General features: G+C 54.4%; 1 protein-coding gene across 10 annotated transcripts in view; it reads left to right on the top strand.

Annotated features, from left to right (window-relative positions):
* LOC102096633 (mucosa-associated lymphoid tissue lymphoma translocation protein 1-like) overlaps window positions 1-19,433 on the top strand; it is a 30,029-nt gene extending 10,596 nt beyond the window's left edge. For 2 of the 10 annotated variants that reach the window (XM_065077205.1, XM_065077200.1), the window contains 7 exons: window positions 2,873-3,050; window positions 6,704-6,778; window positions 7,334-7,461; window positions 7,747-7,878; window positions 7,985-8,136; window positions 13,614-13,739; window positions 15,871-18,012. In XM_065077205.1, the coding sequence (XP_064933277.1) occupies window positions 2,873-3,050; window positions 6,704-6,778; window positions 7,334-7,461; window positions 7,747-7,878; window positions 7,985-8,136; window positions 13,614-13,739; window positions 15,871-16,206 (1,127 nt within the window). In that variant the 3' untranslated portion in view covers window positions 16,207-18,012. The other 8 variants (XR_010475511.1, XR_010475510.1, XR_010475508.1 and 5 more) reach the window with 8 other exon arrangements.
* Window positions 19,434-20,378: the final 945 nt, after the last annotated feature.

The raw sequence follows: 20,378 nt of genomic DNA, 5'->3' as shown, positions 1-20,378 counted from the left end.
CTTGTTGTTGCTTCGTGAGTTTTATTTATCTGAGTCACCATCCCTGGAGGTGTTTAAAAGATGAAGAGATGAGGTTCTTAGCGACATGGTTTAGTATTAGAGTTGGGTTATGGTTGGACTCGATGATCCTAAGGGTCACTTCCAACTGAAATGATTCTATGATGTAGCTTCAGGATGCTGATAAGAGCTGAAGGACACGTGTCTGACCTCCCTAGACCTCACTGTGGGGCTCTCTGGATGCTGGCCCTCCCTTGCGTGTCCTTAACTGACTCATCTGTGATTTATACTTCTACAGGGAAGGGACTTTGGAGTCATCAACACAAGGCTGGGGTTGGTTGTGTTGCTCCTTGTCAGGTCTTGAAGCCTTCCAAGTATGGAGCCCCCCAGGGCTGCACCATCCCCTGGGAAAGTCCTTCCCTCTTCCAGGGCAGTGCTGGAGTCACCATCCCTGGAGGGGTTTCAAAGGTGTTTAGACGAGGTTCTCAGGGACATGGGCAGTGCTCAAGTTGGGTTATGGGTGGACTCAATGATCCTGAGGGTCTCTTCCAACTGAAATGATTCTGTGATTCCTCCTGTCAAACATGACCCTCCGTGCTTGGTGCTCATGGTCCCATCTTGTATTGTCCACACCAACCAGGAGAGTTGGGCTTTGTTGTCTCTGGAAGTGCTGCTGCAGGAACTGGAGGCTGTTGTTAGACCTCATGTTACCTCCACATCTCCAGGCCACCCCAGCCCAGTTCCTTCCCCATCTCGTCCCAGGCTTGCTTGGTTGCTTCTGCTTTTTCCAGCTTCTCCACCTTCTTCTTGAACTGAAGTCCCTAAAACTGGACACAGGATCCCACATGTCTGTCCCCAGTCAATGCTGGCTCATCTTCGGGATGGTGTCCACCGTGACCCAGCCTTGCTGCTCAGCCAGTGCTCAGCCCCAGCCCAAACACTACCTGGGGTTATTTGACCTTGTCCTCCTTCTTAATGAACCTTCTCTGAGATTCCTCAAGCCTGGAGCAAAACCCGGCTTCGTTTTCAGGCACGGGGATCTTGTGCGGCTGCACGTTCGACATGACCCAAGGGCTTCTCTAATTCACCGTATGGAATTGGTGGCTCCTCTGGCTGCTCTTCCTCCAGATCTCCTCTCAGAAAAGCTGCAGAGGCATTTTGAAAGCCTCAGACACCCCTGAATGGTCTCATTGTGCCGCCCTCGGGCAAACGAGGAACCCCCCCGCATGTTATTTCAAGAGTCCTAAAAAGTCCTGAGTCAACAAAATAATGTCGGAAATGCAACGAGAGCAGAAAGTTGCGAATGAAATACTAGGAATGTGCCGTCATGCCTTAATTAAGCTGCATGCTGACATTTCCTGTATTATTAGCAGTGCCTGGAGCTTCCCCTTTTTAATTCGGTACTCGGAAGCTTGTCTCTGATTCATGGTTTTGACTGGCGAGATGTGTGAAAAGCACTGAAATGTTAGCTTGGAATAAAAAACCCTCCTTCTCTAGGCAAATTGTTGGCTTTCCTGTTCAGGAGGAGAGATGAAGCCCAGGAGGGGTTTGCAAAGTTGCTCAGCTGATGTGAAACTCGCATCTTTTTGGATCTGAACGCGAGTCTTTGTGGTTTATAAAGCGTGGGGAGCCCTTGGCAGTGCATTCAACATGACCTAAAAAGTGAGAAGATTTAATGACTGAATGATTCTTCATGGGCTTGTCTGGAGCATTTCAGTGTTTTTCCATGTGTCGGTGATGCTGCCTGGTGATGGATGTTGTCACCTCCCTTTCCCACACAGGAGTAGAGGCAGAGGAACCGAAGCCATCAGTGCTCGGTGACTTGGGGGCCAAACCTCTGCATGTGATTTTTCCAGAACTCTTCCTAGTTTACACTCTTTTATAGTCTGAGGGGAGGTTTTTGTGGCTTCAATTTGCAAGTTATGAAAGTTCAAAACTTCTGCAAATCAGAGCCTGCTCTCTCTGGCTGGTGATCCACAAGAAGAGGAACCCAAACCTTGCGGGCACCTGTGGAAACAGCCAGTTGAGTAACTTTCCATTGTCCCCCGAGAATGGAAACCAAAGGTGACTTGAGGCCTTTTTGACGATGAGCTCATGGTTTCCACCCTCCTGACGATGAGCTCAGGCTTTCAGTCCTTCAGGTCCCTGCAGCGTCGGGGATCAAAGCGAACGGGGGCAGGAGCAGCGGAGGGGACATGGGACAGGTCACTCAGCACAGCGGGGGCTTCAGCAGCGAATCTGCCTGGAGGATTTCTCCTGCCTTTGCCTCTTGGCCGCTTGTTCCCGTTTCTAACCTCTTGTTCTTCACCGTCCCTCAGCTGCACTCTGTTTGTGTCACTTTGCAGAGCTGTTTTTAACCCGTGTTTGTTCCCCGAGCTGCCTTCCCGAGATGGGTGTCCCCAAGTTGCGTCTCTCCTGAGAAAACCATTACTTAAGGGAAAGCAGGCTCTTCTCAGTGACAACCAGTGACAGGACAAGGGGCAATGGGTGCAAACTGGAACACAGGAGGTTCCACTGAAATCTGAGAAGAAACTTGTTTGGGGTGAGGGTGGCAGAGCCTGGCCCAGGCTGCCCAGGGGGTTGTGGAGTCTCCTTCTGTGCAGACATTCCAACCCGCCTGGACACCTTCCTGTGTAACCTCATCTGGGTGTTCCTGCTCCATGGGGGATTGCACTGGATGAGCTTTCCAGGGCCCTTCCAAGCCCTGACACTCTGGGATTCTGAAGTCAGCATAGCTCCATTTTCATAGGTGCTACTGGTCCAGGTCTGCCCTGCACCAGTGTCCCTTCAGGACAGCAGGTGGGATATGGCCGTGGGGCGCTGGTGACAGACCTGCAGGTTCTCAGCACGATTCATCTCCTTTCCGTGTTCGTAGCTATTTTCTACTACGCTGGTCACGGGTATGAACATTCGGGGAGGAACTACATGGTCCCTGTTGATGCTCCACAACCCTACACCCCTGCGAACTGCATCAGCGTGCAGAGGATCCTCCAGAAGATGCAGCAGCAGCACACGGCCCTGAACCTCATCCTGCTGGACACCTGCCGAAAATGGTAGGGTGCTGGTCACCCTTCGTGGCGCGGGGTGGGCAGAGCGCAGCGTTTCGAGGGTTGGGGAAAATGGCTGATTGCCTCAGCCCTTGCTTCTGCACAACCAGGTGAGGCCTTCCCTTGGATTGCTGGGGCCATGTCCCCTGTTGTGCTGCTGAGCCCAGGCCTCTGTCAAAGCTTATCGGGCTGTGTCATAAAATCAGCAGGACTGCCAGGTCTTGCAGCGTCTCCTGGGAAGCTCAGTCAGTCACATATTAGGTGCAAAGAGCATCAGATTCTGCCTGAGCGCTGTGTGCCTTGAGCCAGCACTGGGCCCTTGTGGCCAGGAAGCCAATGGTACCTGGGGTGGGTTAGAAGGGGGTGGTCAGTAGGTCAGAGAGGTTCTCCTGCCCCTCTGCTCTGCCCTGGGGAGACCACACCTGGAATATTGTGTCCAGCTGTGGCCCCTCAGTTCCAGCAGGACAGGGAACTGCTGGAGAGAGTCCAGCGCAGCCACCAAGATGCTGAAGGGAGTGGAGCATCTCCCGTGTGAGGAAAGGCTGAGGGAGCTGGGGCTCTGGAGCTGGACAAGAGGAGACTGAGGGGGGACTCATTCCTGGGGATCAATATGGAAAGGGGGAGTGTCAGGAGGATGGAGCCAGGCTCTTCTGGTGACAACCAGTGACAGGACAAGGGGCAATGGGTGCAAACTGGAACACAGGAGGTTCCACTTAAATCTGAGAAGAAACTTGTTTGGGGTGAGGGTGGCAGAGCCTGGCCCAGGCTGCCCAGGGGGTTGTGGAGTCTCCTTCTGTGCAGACATTCCAACCCGCCTGGACACCTTCCTGTGTAACCTCATCTGGGTGTTCCTGCTCCATGGGGGGATTGCACTGCATGAGCTTTCCAGGGCCCTTCCAGCCCCTGACGTTCTGGGATTCTGTGATCTGGTGGAGACCCTGCTGGTGTTGCATCTTGTTGAACTGGTGGGGAAAGCACGTTTGTTTCATTTATTAAATTTTCAGTTTTTAGATCTCAACTGTTGATGTACCACCATTTGTATTCGCTGTTAAGGGAGTTTCAGTTCTGGGCTCCTCATGTCAAGAAAGGCCTTGAGGTGCTGGAGCGAGTGGAGAGAAGGGAACGGAGCTGGTGAGGGGCTGGAGCACAAGTGTGATGGAGCGGCTGAGGGACCTGGGGGTTCAGCTGGAGAACAGGAGCTGAGGGGAGACCTTCTGATCTCTGAACTGCCTGAAAGGAGCTTGGAGCCAGGGGGGTCGGGCTCTGCTCCCCAGGAACAAGCGCCAGGAGCAGAGGAAACGGCCTCAAGTTGCACCAGGGGAGGTTGAGGTTGGATGTGGGAACAATTTCTTTCCCAAAGGGCTGTGGGGCATTGGAACAGGCTGCCCAGGGCAGTGCTGGAGTCACCAGCCCTGGAGGGTTGGACAGACGGACATGATGTTCTCAGGACATGAGGCAGTGCCAGGGGTGGGTGAACAGTTGGACTCGATCGTCTTGAGCATCTTTTCGAACCAAAATGATTCTACGACTTTTCAGGGTGAAGAAGCCTGGCAAATACAGGCAATTTTCCTAAAGCCCTGCTGAGTGCCAGCTCTGCCCTGCTGTAAATTGTTGGCTGAAGCTCAGCACAGGGTTTGTCTTTCTGTGTTTCAACCCCTTGCCCCAAACCCCCCAGCCCTGGCAGCATCTCAAAGACATCGGGTCTCAGAGACGCTGGGTCCTGCCATCACAGCAAACAAGTTTCTCCTCATGTTCAGATGGAGCCTCCTGTGTTTCAGTCTGTGCCCGTTGCCCCTCACCCTGGCGCTGGGCACCACTGAACAGAGTCTGGTCCATCCTCTGACACCCACCCTGAGACATTGATCAGCATCAATAAGATCCCTCTCAGCTTCTCTTCTCCAGCTCAACAGCCCCAGCTCTCTCAGTGTCTCCTCATCACAAAGATGCTCCAGATCCCTCAGCATCTTTGTAGCTCTCGCTGGACTCTCTCCAGTAATTCCCTGTCCAACATGAATGGCGCTGATCTGTGAAACAGCTTTCAAGCTGATGTCTCCTTTCTTGGCTGCACCAGCGATTTCTGGACTTTGTGGAGTCTTAACGGTGCTTTGGCAAAAGGACGCACTGTGATATCTGCTGTGGCGTTCCCACACGGTTGTGCGGCTCTTTTTCTCTCTCCCACCCCAAGATCTCCCACTTCTTTCCTCCTCTTTCCCACAGCAAGCACAGCGCTTGGCGTCATCCCCAGCTGTTATCCACGGCCTCACAGGGCGTTCTAGAAGCTCTCTCCTGAGCTCATTCTTCCTGAGAAGTCACCATTTCAGCTCACTAAAGAGTCTGGAGTTCATAGCTGTGTGTGTTTACACCACTCCTTAAAACAGGGGCCTCCTTTCCCCGCGCCCTTTTGGTGGGGCTGATGCTGTGAGTGTGTCGACGGTTCACTCGGCCGTGCTCAAGCTGTGTCTGTGCTGAGAGCATCTTCTCACCCCGAATGTCGGCAGCAGAAATGCCAAGGCGATGAGAAACACATCCTCCTTTGCCAAGTGGTAGCAGATGTTCAGCTTCAGCAGAGGAACCAGGAACACGCAGCCTGTGTGCAGCCTCCTGCATTTATGTGCTGATTCGGGGCGGATACGATTTTCTCTTCCAGGAACCCCCTGATTTATGAGGGTTTCTAGTGTGCCTCACTCAGGACAGAAGGATGCCGTCGCCTGTCTCAGATGCAGATCACAACCAGGTTGCATGAGATGTGCTGTATAAATGAGGCTTTTTAGGGGTGTGAAGCAGGAGGGAGCGCTGCCACCTTCTCTGCTGTTGGGTCTCTTCCCATGTTTGGTCACCATCTGGAAACGGCCCTGGAAATTCAAGCTTGAAGCTGAAGCTTCAAAAGCTTTGCATCAGGCCGTGTCTGCACAACCTCGGGTGGGTGTTCCCGGCTGGGGGACAACAGGACCTCGGCTTATTTTGGGATCCCGTGTCTCATTTCTCCTCAGACCTGGAATCTCAGATTTCTGTGTTCATTTAGGAGCAGCTTAGGGGCAGATAAATCTGTTCAGTGTTCGTATTTAGAAGCTTATCTCCCTCTCCACATTTTCTCTTCTGATCATCTTTAGAAAACTTACACAGGCCAGACGAATGCCACTATTAAACGTCTCCAGACCAGGCCACCAGCAGTAGGTGTTAATACCGTGCTGGCTGCTGGTGCTACATCCTCCCTTCTGCTCTCCTCACCGTGCCTGGCTCCTGTCCCTGCGTGACGGGGAACAGCTCCAAGACACTGGTGTAAACCGGAGGCAGCTGATCCTCGCGCTCTTCAGCCTCCTGCAGTCAGATGGGCAAGGCCCGGCCATTAAGTGCAACCAGGATAGCTTTCTTTTGGTGGAAACCAGGACTGTCACCTCGGATTTGATCTTGAAAATAACAGGGTCACAGCTGGTCTTATCTACTCATTTTCCTGTGGTTTAAGTTCTTTGTAGGACTCCGAGCTTCAAGCTCTGTTGCTGCCCAGGTAACATGGGTGGTTTTATTTGATGTGAGGGTTGATCGTGATCTCTGGCCATCCATAGGAGGTGGACTTGGCGGCACACGTGGGCTCTGTCCCCTCCCGCCACGTGCTGTCAGGTGTCCCCAACACCAACAGGCGCCTCTGTCTCCTCTTCCAGGTACAACCCGGAGTGCCCCCTCTCCCAGGTGCAGGCGCTGGAGCCCTGGGGCAACACCGTGTACGGCTACGCCACGTGAGTACGCTTTGCCGTGCCCGCGCTGCGCCGCAGGACAGACACATCTCCCAGCCCTTCACGCCTGGTGGCTCTGGAGGCTTTGCTCTTGTTTCCTCTGGTTCTCATCCTCCATCTCTAGCGTTCCCCGTTCAGACGCTTTTTTTCTTCCTCCTGACATCACTAGTGGCAGCATGTGCATCAGTTACAGGTTATATGTGGCATCAGCTCCTGTAACCCATCCTTCCATGCCACAGCCTGATTCCCAAAGCGCATGTGCCTCAGGCTGAAGCCTCCAGAGATGAGGATGAGTATGCTGGCTGCCCCAGTGCCGGTTCTGCTGGCTTTGCATCTGCTGTCACCCACCCAGGCTGGAAAAGAGGCTGCGCTCCCCCCTCCCGTCACCCTCCCTGCCTTTTCCTGTCCTGTGCCCTTCCCATCCTCTCCTGGGGCAAAACTAAGTGCTTTGCTGACTTGATCTCGGCCAACAGACTAGATGGAGTTGACAAGCCCTGACTCACCCCAGGGGCTTTGTGCGCGTTGCAGAAACGTCAGAACGAGTCCTTACCCTTGCAGGTGTGAAGATGCGGAAGCCTACGAGTTGCAGGATGGGGAGTTCAGCTCTGGGATCTTCATGAAATATCTGAAGAAACATATTCTGCAGGAGAAGAAGGTTACACACATGCTGGAGGATGTGTTAGAAGGTAAAGAAGTGCTTTTAATCCAGGCTAGAAACCGCTTCCTTCAGTAGAAGGGTGAGAAGAGGTATTAGCAGAAACCGAGCGGCTCTTTGGCACCCCAGCCATCCCAGCAAGGGTGAGGATCAGCGCCTTTGATCCCCCTCCGTATAAACCAAATTGCAGGCCATGACCCTTGCGAGCTTTTAATAACCTGGCAGTGGTACGGAGATGTTCGCACAGGGTCTGAAAGGCAGGATGATAAATAAGGAACCTGGAGTGACCCTTGTTCCTCCAAACTCTTTCCCCCAGACATCGGCCGGGATCCCTTGGTCACTGGGAAGCAGGTGATGGAGATCAAACACACCCTGAAGGAAGCCCGGTCCCTGACGGACCCCATCTGCCCGTCGGGAGCAGCTGCCGAGCAGTGGGGCCGCAGCCACGGTGAGAGGGGAGAGCTGGGGGTCCCCATGTCTGCGGGGGATGTTGGTGGGACCCCCAAGGAGCTGAGGGCCACCAGCTGCTGACCCTGCGGGGCTTTTCGTTCCAGACCCGCTGAGCAGGACGCTGACCTTCCCCTGCGGCGCGCAGGTGGAGCTTTGCTTCCACCGGCTCTTCTCCAACATGATGTACGTGTGCGCCAAGCTGCAGCCGCCCCCGGCCCATGTCGCTGACGCCCGTGTCCTGCTCTGCAGACCCACCGTGAGTCCCCATGTTGGTCTGTCCCCCCAGTTCCCACCGGGGCAAGGGTAGGAGGAGCGTTGTGGGGTTCTGAGGGCTGGAAAAGGCTGAACCCACATGGACAAGGATCTTCTGTGCTGCCTCTGGTGCAAACAATCCTCCGTACAGACACCCCTGAGTGTTCTCCCATGTACCGGTGCCCTGCAGACCCCCTGCGCCTTGCTCCTAATGCATCAAAAAGTAGGTTGGGTGCTGCTTTTGATGCCTTTTGCCAGTTATTCCTCAGATTGATTTCTGCCCCGCCTGATTAAATTATTGCAGTTTATCTGATTGAGGTGAACAACCTTTCTGTTTTCTGCGTTTGGAAGCAAATCTGGCTTTTTGAATGATGCCTTCGTAGTCCACTGTGCTAATACTATGCTGGAGGGAGTGGAGCATCTCCCGTGTGAGGAAAGGCTGAGGGAGCTGGGGCTCTGGAGCTGGACAAGAGGAGACTGAGGGGGGACTCATTCCTGGGGATCAATATGGAAAGGGGGAGTGTCAGGAGGATGGAGCCAGGCTCTTCTGGTGACAACCAGTGACAGGACAAGGGGCAATGGGTGCAAACTGGAACACAGGAGGTTCCACTGAAATCTGAGGAGAAACTTGTTTGGGGTGAGGGTGGCAGAGCCTGGCCCAGGCTGCCCAGGGGGTTGTGGAGTCTCCTTCTGTGCAGACATTCCAACCCGCCTGGACACCTTCCTGTGTAACCTCATCTGGGTGTTCCTGCTCCATGGGGGAATTGCACTGGATGAGCTTTCCAGGGCCCTTCCAGCCCCTGACACTCTGGGATTCTGTGATATATCTTAATGCAACAATATATCCTCCTGTACTTGCTCCCGGTTGAGCCGGAGCAGTTTCCTCACACCGTTTCTCACACCTTTCCTAACAGACCACATGCCCAGCGTGGTCTTTCCTGGTGGTTTCTGTGCCCCCGCTATGGATTAAACTCACTGCTCCTTTTTGCTAACCATCTTCCTCATTTTCCGTAGCCCTTTTGCTGAAGCGTAGCGTGACTCTGGTGGATTTTTGCCCTTGTTGCTTGTGGAGGGATGCTGACCCCAGGTCCATTGTGGTTGCTGATGCAGCGGGAGGTTTGGAGCCTGATCCTGCCCAGGACCAAGCCGGAGCATCATTTCCCCTCGTGAGCCCCCTAAGCACACGTGAAAGTCGCGTGTTTTCTGTGTGTTTGTGTGTATCTGCCCTGCATGGTGGGGAAAGGGGGACCCAGCTGCTTGCTCCTGCATCCGGAGCTGCCTCAGGAGGAACTGGGGAGACCAGAAAGGGACCCCAGAAGAGCCAGGGCGGTGGGATCCCCGTCCCTGTCCTCTGCGAGCTCACACTGACCTCCAGTGGTGTCTGCAGTGGTGGCAGCACATCCTGACAGCTGATGCTGGGATCTAAGACATTCCCATTTTATGCTCTGTGCTGTTCAAATCTCCACTTCTTTTAAACTTTTATGTTTGATCTCCTTGTTTCCAAGTCTGGAGCTGTTTGACCTACGGCCCCTCCAGTCACCATTTCTGCAATTTATTTAGAATATCTGAAACTCTGGGCCAGCTAAAACTCTGGTCTTGCCACTTCCTGGGCATCATCTGTATTAAAAAATGCACTCCACCTTGGGGAAATGTTTATAAATAATTATGAGTGGGCTAAAAAATTAATTTAGAAAATACTTTTTTTCCCTTTGTTGACTCCTATCCAGCCAGCAATGATAAAGGACACTAATGGAAGGACGTACTTGCTTTGAATCTCACATGTCAGGGCTTGAGATTGGCTCGGTCCTCACCCAGGTGAATATCTTGAAGGTCATCAAGCTGGAGAGCTGTGTTCTTGTGGGATGTGGCCCTGGAGATACGGGAGGTCCTGGGGAGCTGGTGGATTTTCAAGGATGCTGATGAACAGGGAGGGGAGCAGAGGTGGCAGGAGGTGATGGATGTGCCGGGGCTCCTAACTGAGCTCACACGTGGAAAGGAGGTGTGCAAGAGGTGGAAGCAAGGGTGGCTGGTGTAGAAGGGCTATAGAGATGTGGTTCAAGCACATCGACTTGAGGTTAGGAAAGTCAAAGCTAAAGCAGGAACAAGAAGGGTTTCTACAAGGTGACACAGGATGTGGAAAAGGCCAAGGTGCTTGATGCCTTCTTCATCTCAGTCTCCAGGACTCCCAGGCCCCAGAGACCAGGTCTGGAGCAAGGAAGACTTAGACCAGGTCAAGGAGCACGTCAACAAACTGAACGTGTACAAATCTCTGTGACCTGATGGGATGCACTCACCAGAGCTGAAGGAGCCAGTGATGAGACTGTGAGGCCACTTTCCATTAGCTCTAGGTGATTGTCCTGGGGCCTGGAAGAAAGCTGGTGTCACTCCTGCCTTCAGCAGGGCAAGGGCGAAGATCTGAGGAGCTACAGGGCTGGTCAGCCTCACCTTGTTCCCTGGGAAGGTGGTGGAGCCAATAATCCCTGAATCCCAGAATGTGAGGGGTTGGAAGGGCCCTGGAAAGCTCATCCAGTGCAATCCCCCCATGGAGCAGGAACACCCAGATGAGGTTACACAGGAAGGTGTCCAGGCGGGTTGGAATGTCTGCACAGAAGGAGACTCCACAACCCCCTGGGCAGCCTGGGCCAGGCTCTGCCACCCTCACCCCAAACAAGTTGCTTCTCAGATTTCAGTGGAACCTCCTGTGTTCCAGTTTGCACCCATTGCCCCTTGTCCTGTCACTGGTTGTCACCAGAAGAGCCTGGCTCCATCCTCCTGACACTCCCCCTTTCCATCTTGATCCCCAGGAATGAGTCCCCCCTCAGTCTCCTCTTGTCCAGCTCCAGAGCCCCAGCTCCCTCAGCCTTTCCTCACACGGGAGATGCTCCACTCCCTTCAGCATCTTGGTGGCTGCGCTGGACTCTCTGCAGCAGTTCCCTGTCCTGCTGGAACTGAGGGGCCACAGCTGGACACAAGATTCCAGGTGTGGTCTCCCCAGGGCAGAGCAGAGGGGCAGGAGAACCTCTCTGACCTACTGACCACCCCCTTCTAACCCACCCCAGGTACCATTGGCTTCCTGGCCACAAGGGCCCAGTGCTGGCTCATGGTCACCCTGCTGTCCCCAGGACCCCCAGGTCCCTTTCCCCTACGCTGCTCTCTAATAGGTCATTCCCCAACTTACACTGGAACCTGGGGTCTTGTTCCTGCCCAGATTCAAGACTCTACACTTGCCCGTGTTCTATTTCATTAAATGTTTCCCCGCCCAGCTCTCCAGCCTGTCCAGGTCTCTGATGGCAGCACAGCTTCCAGTGTCAGCCACTGCTCCCAGCTCCGTGTCACCAGCAGTTTGTGTCGTTGTTTCTGCTCTGGATGGTGGGGCAGAGCGAACACTCGGCAGGTTTGCTGCTCACACTGACTGGGAGGGGCGGCTGATGGTTGTGTTTGCTTCCAGAGGGACGTGGACAGGCTGGAGAAATGGGCCAACAGGAACCTCATGAATTCAACAAAGGGAAGCGCAAAGTCCTGCATCTGAGAAGGAAAACCCCGTGTAGAGGCGTTAAATTAAACCTAAAACTTTCCTGCTCTGAGGATGATTGAATGTTGTTTCTTTTGGAAAACCAGGGCTGCGGGCTTGTTTGCTGTTTTCACTAATGACCTCGGCCGTAGCACACGCTTATTAGATACACAGATGCCGTAACACTGGGCATCTCTGCAAGGTGCTAAAAGGCCGGGTTAGATTTGAGAAAGATTTGGATGAACTGGAGATGCGATCTGAGGCCAAGGCTGTTACCCAGCAGATGCGGGTTCCTGAGTGGGAGACGGCTGGTGTACAAATCCTGGTCGAGATCCACAGCAGCTGGTGCAACAAAACCAGGGCAGAAAACTGAGCCGAGGTTGTAAACCAGAGCTCTGGGGTCTGTGTGAGATCCTCTCTGGCTCTTCTCGCTGCTGCTGAGGCATCCAGTTTTGGGTCTGTGCTCCATGGGGACCAACTAAAGGGCATCCGAAGGAATAAAGAAGGAGTAAGAGAATTGTGGTTTAGGCAAGAAAAGCAAAAATAGGTGGATGGGAGGCCTTCAAATGTACAAAAAGTTTTTCCCAGCATGGAAGGAAGTCATGGTTTGAATTGCAGTGGGGGAGATCCAGAGTGAACGTGACATTTTCATGGTGAGAAGAGTGAATGTCTGGGAGGGGTTTTGCCTGAGGGTGTTGCAAAGTCAGCACCCATGTGGATCCCTCAGAGCATCTGTTGGGCATGACGTGCATCACCAAATCTGTGGAGCTTGGGCCATGTGGTGCCTTTGGTCGCTTCTGTTCTGCGTCCCCATGGTGAGGGTCCCGGCCAAAGAGACAACGTCCTCCTGTGTGAATGCTGAAGGGACTTCGGGCATTTCCCCCCAGTGTCGAGCATTCGCCCCTTTGCTTTGGGATTATCCCAAGGGACGAAGGGGAGACCTTTTCGCTCTCTGCAACTGCCTGGAGGGTTGAACAGATGTGGAAATTGGGTTCTCAGGGACATGGGGCAGGGCCAGGGTTGGGGTAACATTGGACTTGATGATCTTGAGGGTCTCTTCCAACCAAAATGATTCTGTGTTTCTGTGATTTTAGTTTCTACGCCCACTATTTTCCTCACCGGAAACAAATTGCTGTGGCTGCTTGCGGGCAACTGTTTGTGCAAGGTCTGCTAAGCCTCGCAACACCTCCCTGGGCTTCTCCAACCTGTGCCTCCCCGCAGCGCCCTGACGTCCTTCCTCAGCACACCCCGTGCTGCTTCTGCCAACAGCACGGGAGTCTTGCGAGGGTCGGACCCTCCCGATGGGCCACGTGTGGCTGCGCTGACCTGCCCAAAGCCGCCGGCACGTCCCGGCATTGGCCACACCACCTTGGCAGCATCCGGCCCCTGTGGCTGCTGGCAGAGGGAAACGCCTCCTCATGGGACAGGCTGGTGCACCGTGGGCTGTCACCCAGCCCAGGGGGCTCAAATCCAGAGCGAGCTGCTGTTTCATGAGGCCCTTATTCCCTTGTCTCTTCTTGTGCCATTAGTGGCACGTTTGTTACTGGAGATCTCAGAGAGACAGGGCTATTTTGGGAAAGTTTGAGTAATTCAGACAGAATTGACTGATTTATAGGTGGCAGGGGGTTAACTCGAACGTGTGCCCTGGGAAACCTCACTGCCCCCAACACACCCCTGTGCTGCAGCGGGTTGTGACAGCGGCTGTTGCTGCTGTCGGCTGGGCTGGAAATCCCGTTGTACCCCAGTTTTCCCGGTAGATGCCCTCAGGGGATGTTTAACTAGGATTTCGCACTGCCATGCACAAGGCGGGTGTGTGAAACCCCTGTATTTCTGTACTTCCACTAGGGTACACAGCGTTTCCACCAGCCAAAGCGTCAAGGGCACCGCTGTGCGGGTGTTCGCGTGTCCACATCAGGGCTGATGCTCCAATTTCCTTACATTTCCTCTGTTTTTTTCTTTCCCTGACGCAGGAGGTGGATGATGCGGCTGTCCTGGAAGAGAGCCGCCCGGAGCCAGCCGAGTCGCTGCTCGCCTCCGTGTACAAGCGGGAGGAGCTGGACTGCGTCTTCCAGCTCTGCGGACTGCAGAGAATTCAGGTGGGGATCGGTGAGGTGCAAATCTCTGTGATTCTGCAGCAGCCCCATGTCGCTGGTACCACCCGTCCCTGCTGGATGTGTCCCTCTGACTGTGTCTCCATGCGGTGCCTGGCATGTCTGTGTCACTGTGACACGCAGGTGGATGGTGCAGGAGCTGGTGGACCTTCAAGGCACAAAAGCCATCCTCTTCCTCTTGGTTCACAGAATCCCAGAATGTCAGGGGCTGGAAGGGCCCTGGAAAGCTCATCCAGTGCAATCCCCCCATGGAGCAGGAACACCCAGATGAGGTTACACAGGAAGGTGTCCAGGCGGGTTGGAATGTCTGCACAGAAGGAGACTCCACAACCCCCCTGGGCAGCCTGGGCCAGGCTCTGCCACCCTCACCCCAAACAAGTTTCTTCTCAGATTTCAGTGGAACCTCCTGTGTTCCAGTTTGCACCCATTGCCCCTTGTCCTGTCACTGGTTGTCACCAGAAGAGCCTGGCTCCATCCTCCTGACACTGCCCCTTTCCATATTGATCCCCAGGAATGAGTCCCCCCTCAGTCTCCTCTTGTCCAGCTGCAGAGCCCCAGCTCCCTCAGCCTTTCCTCACACGGGAGATGCTCCACTCCCTTCAGCATCTTGGTGGCTGCGCTGGACTCTCTCCAGCAGTTCCCTGTCCTGCTGGAACTGAGGGGCCACAGCTGGACACAATATTCCAGGTGTGGTCTCCCCAGGGCAGAGCAGAGGGGCAGGAGAACCTCTCTGACCTACTGACCACCCCCTTCTAACCCACCCCAGGTACCATTGGCTTCCTGGCCACAAGGGTCCAGTGCTGGCTCATGGTCACCCTGCTGTCCCCAGGACCCCCAGGTCCCTTTCCCCTACACTGCTCTCTAACAGGTCATTCCCCAACTTACACTGGAACCTGGGGTTGTTCTTGTTCACTCGGTTTTTCTGTGCTGCCCAGCCATGGAGGCTGTTCTGAGCCTGTGTCAGCCCAGGGGAGATCAGAGTAACCCAAATATTTCAGATGATGTCCCGCTAGCCTGAGCGATGGGCTCAGGGGCTGCCTGGGATCTCGAGCAGCGGGGGGTTCATCTGCTGCCATCAGTGACACCACCAGCCTGATCCGAGCTGTGCCTCTCTGCCACACTTCAAAGGCTCTTGAACTATTTAAAGACCACGAGAAAGGCAGAATTGCCATTCCCCTGGCTTGTCTCTCCAGCAGATTATCTCTCCCCAAATAGTGTGCACCTTGTTTCTCGTTTGAATTTTCCCCTCTAACACCTTGTGCCAGCTGCTGTTCTCTGCTCCGCACAGACTCGCGCCCCGTGTTGCTCTCGAGGTGCTGCCTGGATCTGCGCACACAAGCTCCGTTTGCTGAGTGCCTGACGTGCCTTGGCATATGGCAGCTCTTCCAGTCCTTGATTGTTCCTGGAGTTCTTTTCTGAACCCTTCCCAAGAGTTCAGCGTTGCTTTGAAGTGCAGACATGAGACCAGGATCCTGCTTTGCCTGCCAAAATCTTCTCCTTGCTCCGTTATCCATCTCCCTGCTTTGCACAGCCAAGCGTCTCGGGCACAGCCCCATGCTGGGGCTTCATATTCAGGGATTTGGCTCCCATAAATATGGTTATTTTCTGATTTATTCACCATCTTTCATAAAAATCTAAAATAGCGCTAGACTGCGAATGGATCCCCGCGGAGCACTGCTGTTTAAAGCTGTTGGCTTTTGCTGCGCGGTGTGTGTTTTATTTAAGTGGTTCACATCCCTCCCCGTGCCTGCTTTCCTCCCGTGTGTGCAGCAATCCCGAGCCGTGGCCGGACGGACACCGTGGCGTCGCTGCCGTGGCCGCAGCCCCTGTCCCCTCCCGCTCCCCAGGGCGATGCTTGAGGTGACAGCTGGGCTGGCCGGGTCCCAAGTGAGGTGTCCCAGTTCCAGGAGAGGTCCTGAAATCCAGAAACGGCGGCTCATGCCCACGAGCATCGCACCAGAGCTGCTTTTCTCTGGCAGCGGCGCTGCTCTGTCGTGCCACAGCATGGGGCTGCGAGCCCGCGGAACTGCCGGCCAGCCTGTTTCTGCTGACAGCGGCAGCCCGAAAACGCTTGAGTCTTTGTCTCTGATTCACTTTGCGTCCTTTGCTCTTCCAGGCGGACGTGGTGCTGCGCTTGGATTTGCACTACACCCCACAGGGCACAGGGCAGAGGGCTTGCGAGAGCCTGCAGACCACCCTCCACAAGTCCCTGCTGGGGCCGTTCTTCGGGCAGAGGAGTCACCCCCAGCCCGGCCACCCCTGGACTCCGTCCCGCGCGGGCAGCCTGTGCGGGGACCCGCGGGGACCAGCGTCCCTGGGGACGGGCTCGGGCCGCAGCTGGCCCTGCAGCCACCCCTCGCAGGCCAGCGAGCCCGAGGAGAACGACGAGAGCGACCTGAGCCAGCTCTGCTCGGCTCTGCTGCGCGCTGGCCCGGGGCATGACCAGCCCTGACCTGCAGCTGCTGTCCCCAGCCCTGGGACGTCGGTTTTACAGAGGTGGCAGTTATTCGAGTGCTAAATACATCAGAGTCCGTCAGCTGCTCCCCAGCCTCAGCGATCACGCTGTCCAAAGGAGGTTTCTCCCCTCAAAGGCTGCTGGAAATACCCCCCGTCCTGGGGAGCGTCAGGGAGCAGCGAGGACTCACCGTCGTGTCTGGCAGAGTACAGGACCACCCAACAGTTGTAACGTTTCCAGCCAAAACCCAGCGTCACCGGCACTCAATGTCACCGGCTGATGTTCTCTGCGCATTAGGCTTTGCCTGAAAGCGAATGTGACGGCATTAAACGCGGTGAGGAACACACAAACACTACAGCGCTGTGCTACGGCAGCGGCACGGCCTCCAGACCCACCGCGGCTGCTGACCCTCATCGCGCTCCTGCCGGGGACACGAGGCTTGACCGAGGGACCCAGACAAAACTGAATGTATAAGCTCTGCCCTGGGCTCACAGCGCGGTTTTCTTTCCTTGCGAGTCCTGCCTGTGTCAAAGCAGGTTTTAAGTTATGCATTTATATATTAATATTTCTAAAGAATGTATTTATACTTGGGCAAGACAATTGCTTGCTCGGAAAATGAAGGTCCAATTTTATATCAGGTGTATGTTTACAATGAAGGCTGGTTTTCCATCAGCAGTAGCCACGGGGCAATTGCACTTGAACCTTCTAGCGTGGTACATGGGGTGTGAAAGGGCGTCAGGTCCTGTGCAGTCCTGAGTTCCTCTCAGATGCAGTTTTCTCCATGTGGGAGGTGGGAAAGAGCAGGATGGAGGAAGAGGAACTTCAAGCAAGTCATTATTAGTGCAGATGTCATTTCTAAGTGCCTGTCTCTGTGGGCAGCCTCCAGCACTACGTTTCGTGGAGAACCAGCTCTCCGGAGGGAACCCCGAGGACACCCCGAGGGGGTGCAGCCCCCTCCCGCTTCTCCAGCGCTGGTTTCATGGAGGTTTCAGCGTCGCTCCAGGTGGTTGCTCAGCAAGGGGATCAAATAGTTCAGCAGGGGCTGACGGCCCCGGTGAGGTGTGGGAGCTCCACCCTTGGGGGCAGTTTGGAGCGGAGAAGGTGCTGATGAGCTGATCCGAGTTGGGTGCTCGAGCAGAGACCACCAGAGGTCCCTGCTGTGAACTTGGAGCTCAATGTCGAGGATGGCAGGGTGGGGACAGTGCCCAAGCTCTGTCTTCTTGCTCTGAAAGAGGGATGGAGAGGGCATTTTCTACACTTCGGTTCTTCAGCAGTGAAGGTACTTCCTATCCATTTATTATGTCTGTTGCAGCGTGGAAAAATATGAAATGTTCCTTCCAGATAAACCGTCCTACAAGCGCTGGCAGCCTGTCCGAGGAGAACAGAGGAGGCTTTATCCGCCTCACCGCGAGCAGAGCCAAGGGAAAGAGGAGAGGCCCCATCTGGCTAAGTCGAGAAAGTCTCCTAGGAAAAAATGTAAAGCTAAAAGAAAGAAATGACAGGATGTATTTTGAATAAGATGGACTAAGCTAAACCAGGAAATAATGAGTGAATCGAAGGGACAACCAAAGATCAACAGCAGCACAAACCGAAGCGGGGTGGGTGGGAATGGCTGTGCGGGTGTGTGGGGTCCTGTTGCCTCTGTGAGGATGACACGCACCCTCCTGTGCTGTTGGGGCACAGGATGTTTCAGGCTCACATAATCACAGCAAAGATCATCTCACGTGAATGTGAATCTCAGTCGAAGCGAGGCTGTTTACTTTTTCTGAATAAAACACTATTGGTGTTTTTGAATGCGTAAAACTTTTTATAGTTCGGAGTAACTGTCCTTATTTTTCTGTTGTTGCCAGGGTTAGAATCATAGAATCACAGAATCACTTTGGTTGGAAGAGACCCTCAGGATCATGGAGTCCAACCATAACCCACCCCAGCACTGCCCCGTGTCCTGAGAACCTCATGTCCGTCTGTCCAGCCCTCCAGGGATGGTGACTCCAGCACTGCCCTGGGCAGCCTGTTCCAATGCCCCACAGCCCTTTGGGGAAGAAATTGTTCCTAAATCCAACCTCAACCTCCTCTGGTGCAACTTGAGGCCGTTTCCTCTGCTCCTGGCGCTTGTTCCTGGGGAGCAGAGCCCAACCCCCCTGGCTCCAAGCTCCTTTCAGGCAGTTCAGAGATCAGAAGGTCTCCCCTCAGCTCCTGTTCTCCAGCTGAACCCCCCAGGTCCCTCAGCTGCTCCATCACACTTGTGCTCCAGTCCCTCACCGGCTCCGTTCCCTTCTCTCCACTCGCTCCAGCACCTCAAGCCCTTTCTTGAGCCCTCAGGTGATTTTGGTGCCGCTGGTGCCGCCATTTTGTGCACTGAGGTGATTCCCGCCACCCCTGGTGCCGCCATTTTGAGGGGCCCAGAACTGCCCCCAGGATTCGTGGTTGGGCCTCACAGGTCCCAGCACCGGGACGTCGCTGCCCTGGGCCTGCTGGCCACACCAGTGCTGGTACCAGCCAGGATCCTGTGGCCTCTTGGCCACCTGGGCACACGCTGGCTCATGTTCAGTCGCTGTCACCAACACCCCCAGGTCCTTCTCCAGCCGTTCTTCCCCAGCCTGCAGCGTTCATGGGGTTGTTGTGACCCCAGTGCAGGACCCGGCACTTGCCCTTGCTGACCCTCAGACAATTGGCCTCAGCCCATCGATCCAGCCGGTCCAGATCCCTCTGTACAGCCTTCCCACCCTCCAGCACATCAACACCCAATTTGGTGTCATCTGCAGACTCACTGGGGGTGCACTCGACCTGCTTGTCCAGACCATTGATGAGGAGATTAGGCGGCCTCCCATCCTCGTGCCAACCGCAGGACTTGTCCCTGTCACCAGCTCTCCCGCTCCCTCCAGGAGCCGCAGCAGCCGAGCCCGGGGCCAGCACCGCGTGTGAGAACCGAGAACACGAGCACGTGCAGAGCTGGGTTTGGATGGAGCGTTGGCCCTTTGGCCCCAAGCCGGGGTGAGTCGGGACGGGTGAGGCCGTGTCTGCCCCATCCATACACGGCATGTCCAGACTTCCCCGTGCTGGGGTGTCTGCGTGTTCTGACTTGGTTCTCTGAGACCGTAGCACAGGGATCTGTGACTTTTATCCGTGACGGTAGATCTACCAAGGCAATTTAATCAAGACAAATAAATTAAACAGTATTCCCTGAAAATAAACGAAACAGTTTCAGAACAAATATGAGGCCTTGGTACTTATTTTTAAAATGTTCTTTAAGCTCCAATGATTGTTTGCTGCTCCCCTTATCTACAGTCGTGCTGAATAAAGCTATAGCCAAACGGAAAGTTAAATGTATTCACAAGGTGTTCATGTCCACATCGCATTATTTGCAGTCTCCCAGAGAAAGCAAAAGTAACTACAAATAGTGCTGTGCCAGAAACCAGTTTCTTGACCAACAATGTTGCTTCAGCACGCAATGAACTGGTTCGTTCTAAAAGGTCACAGTTGCTGACGACAAGAGGCTTTGTGTTTGGATGTGGCACGGCTTTTGGTCCACGTGAACACAAGTTTGAATATTAAGTATTTTCTGACACTTTGGAGTTACTGTTGCTCTTCCCATTTCTGTAGGTCAACATATGGGTCATGGCAATACTGTGCAGGTCTAAAATCTCTTTACGGGAAGTAGTCCGGGGTGCCACGAGTACATTTTTAGCAGGAGCTAAATCACCATTTTTAGCAGGAGCTACAAAACAGCAAAGGGTCACAACGTAAAACAAAACCTACCCCAAAGCAGTGAGAAAAGTGCATTGCAAATAAGACGGATGACAGATCTGATCTTTCATTTGCTGTGTCCAAAATGTGCCCCGGCAGCGAGAAGGTCTGACAGAAAGGTGCCCAAGCAGATCCAGGGCCTGGTGCCCAGGGACACTGATCCCAAAGGGCTCATCAGCAGCCTTGAGATGGGAGAAACTCCAACATTGGACATGCTTAAGATTCACCCGCACGTGGGACTGGGCCAGCTCGTCTAGACGGGGCTTGTGCCCAGAAAGGTTGGACCAGGTGATCCTGGTGGTCTCTTCCAACCTGTTTTTCTATGACTGTGGTCACTGTGCTTCTCCTGACCGCGTCAGTGCAGCCGAGCGCTGGGGGCAGGAGGCGGCACCCACCGCCGGGCGGCAGCGTTTCACGCTCCG

The sequence above is a fragment of the Columba livia genome, chromosome 11 (genome assembly GCF_036013475.1).
Source record: "Columba livia isolate bColLiv1 breed racing homer chromosome 11, bColLiv1.pat.W.v2, whole genome shotgun sequence".
Classification (NCBI taxonomy): domain Eukaryota; kingdom Metazoa; phylum Chordata; class Aves; order Columbiformes; family Columbidae; genus Columba; species Columba livia.
This window is presented reverse-complemented; position numbering and strand designations above follow the sequence as displayed.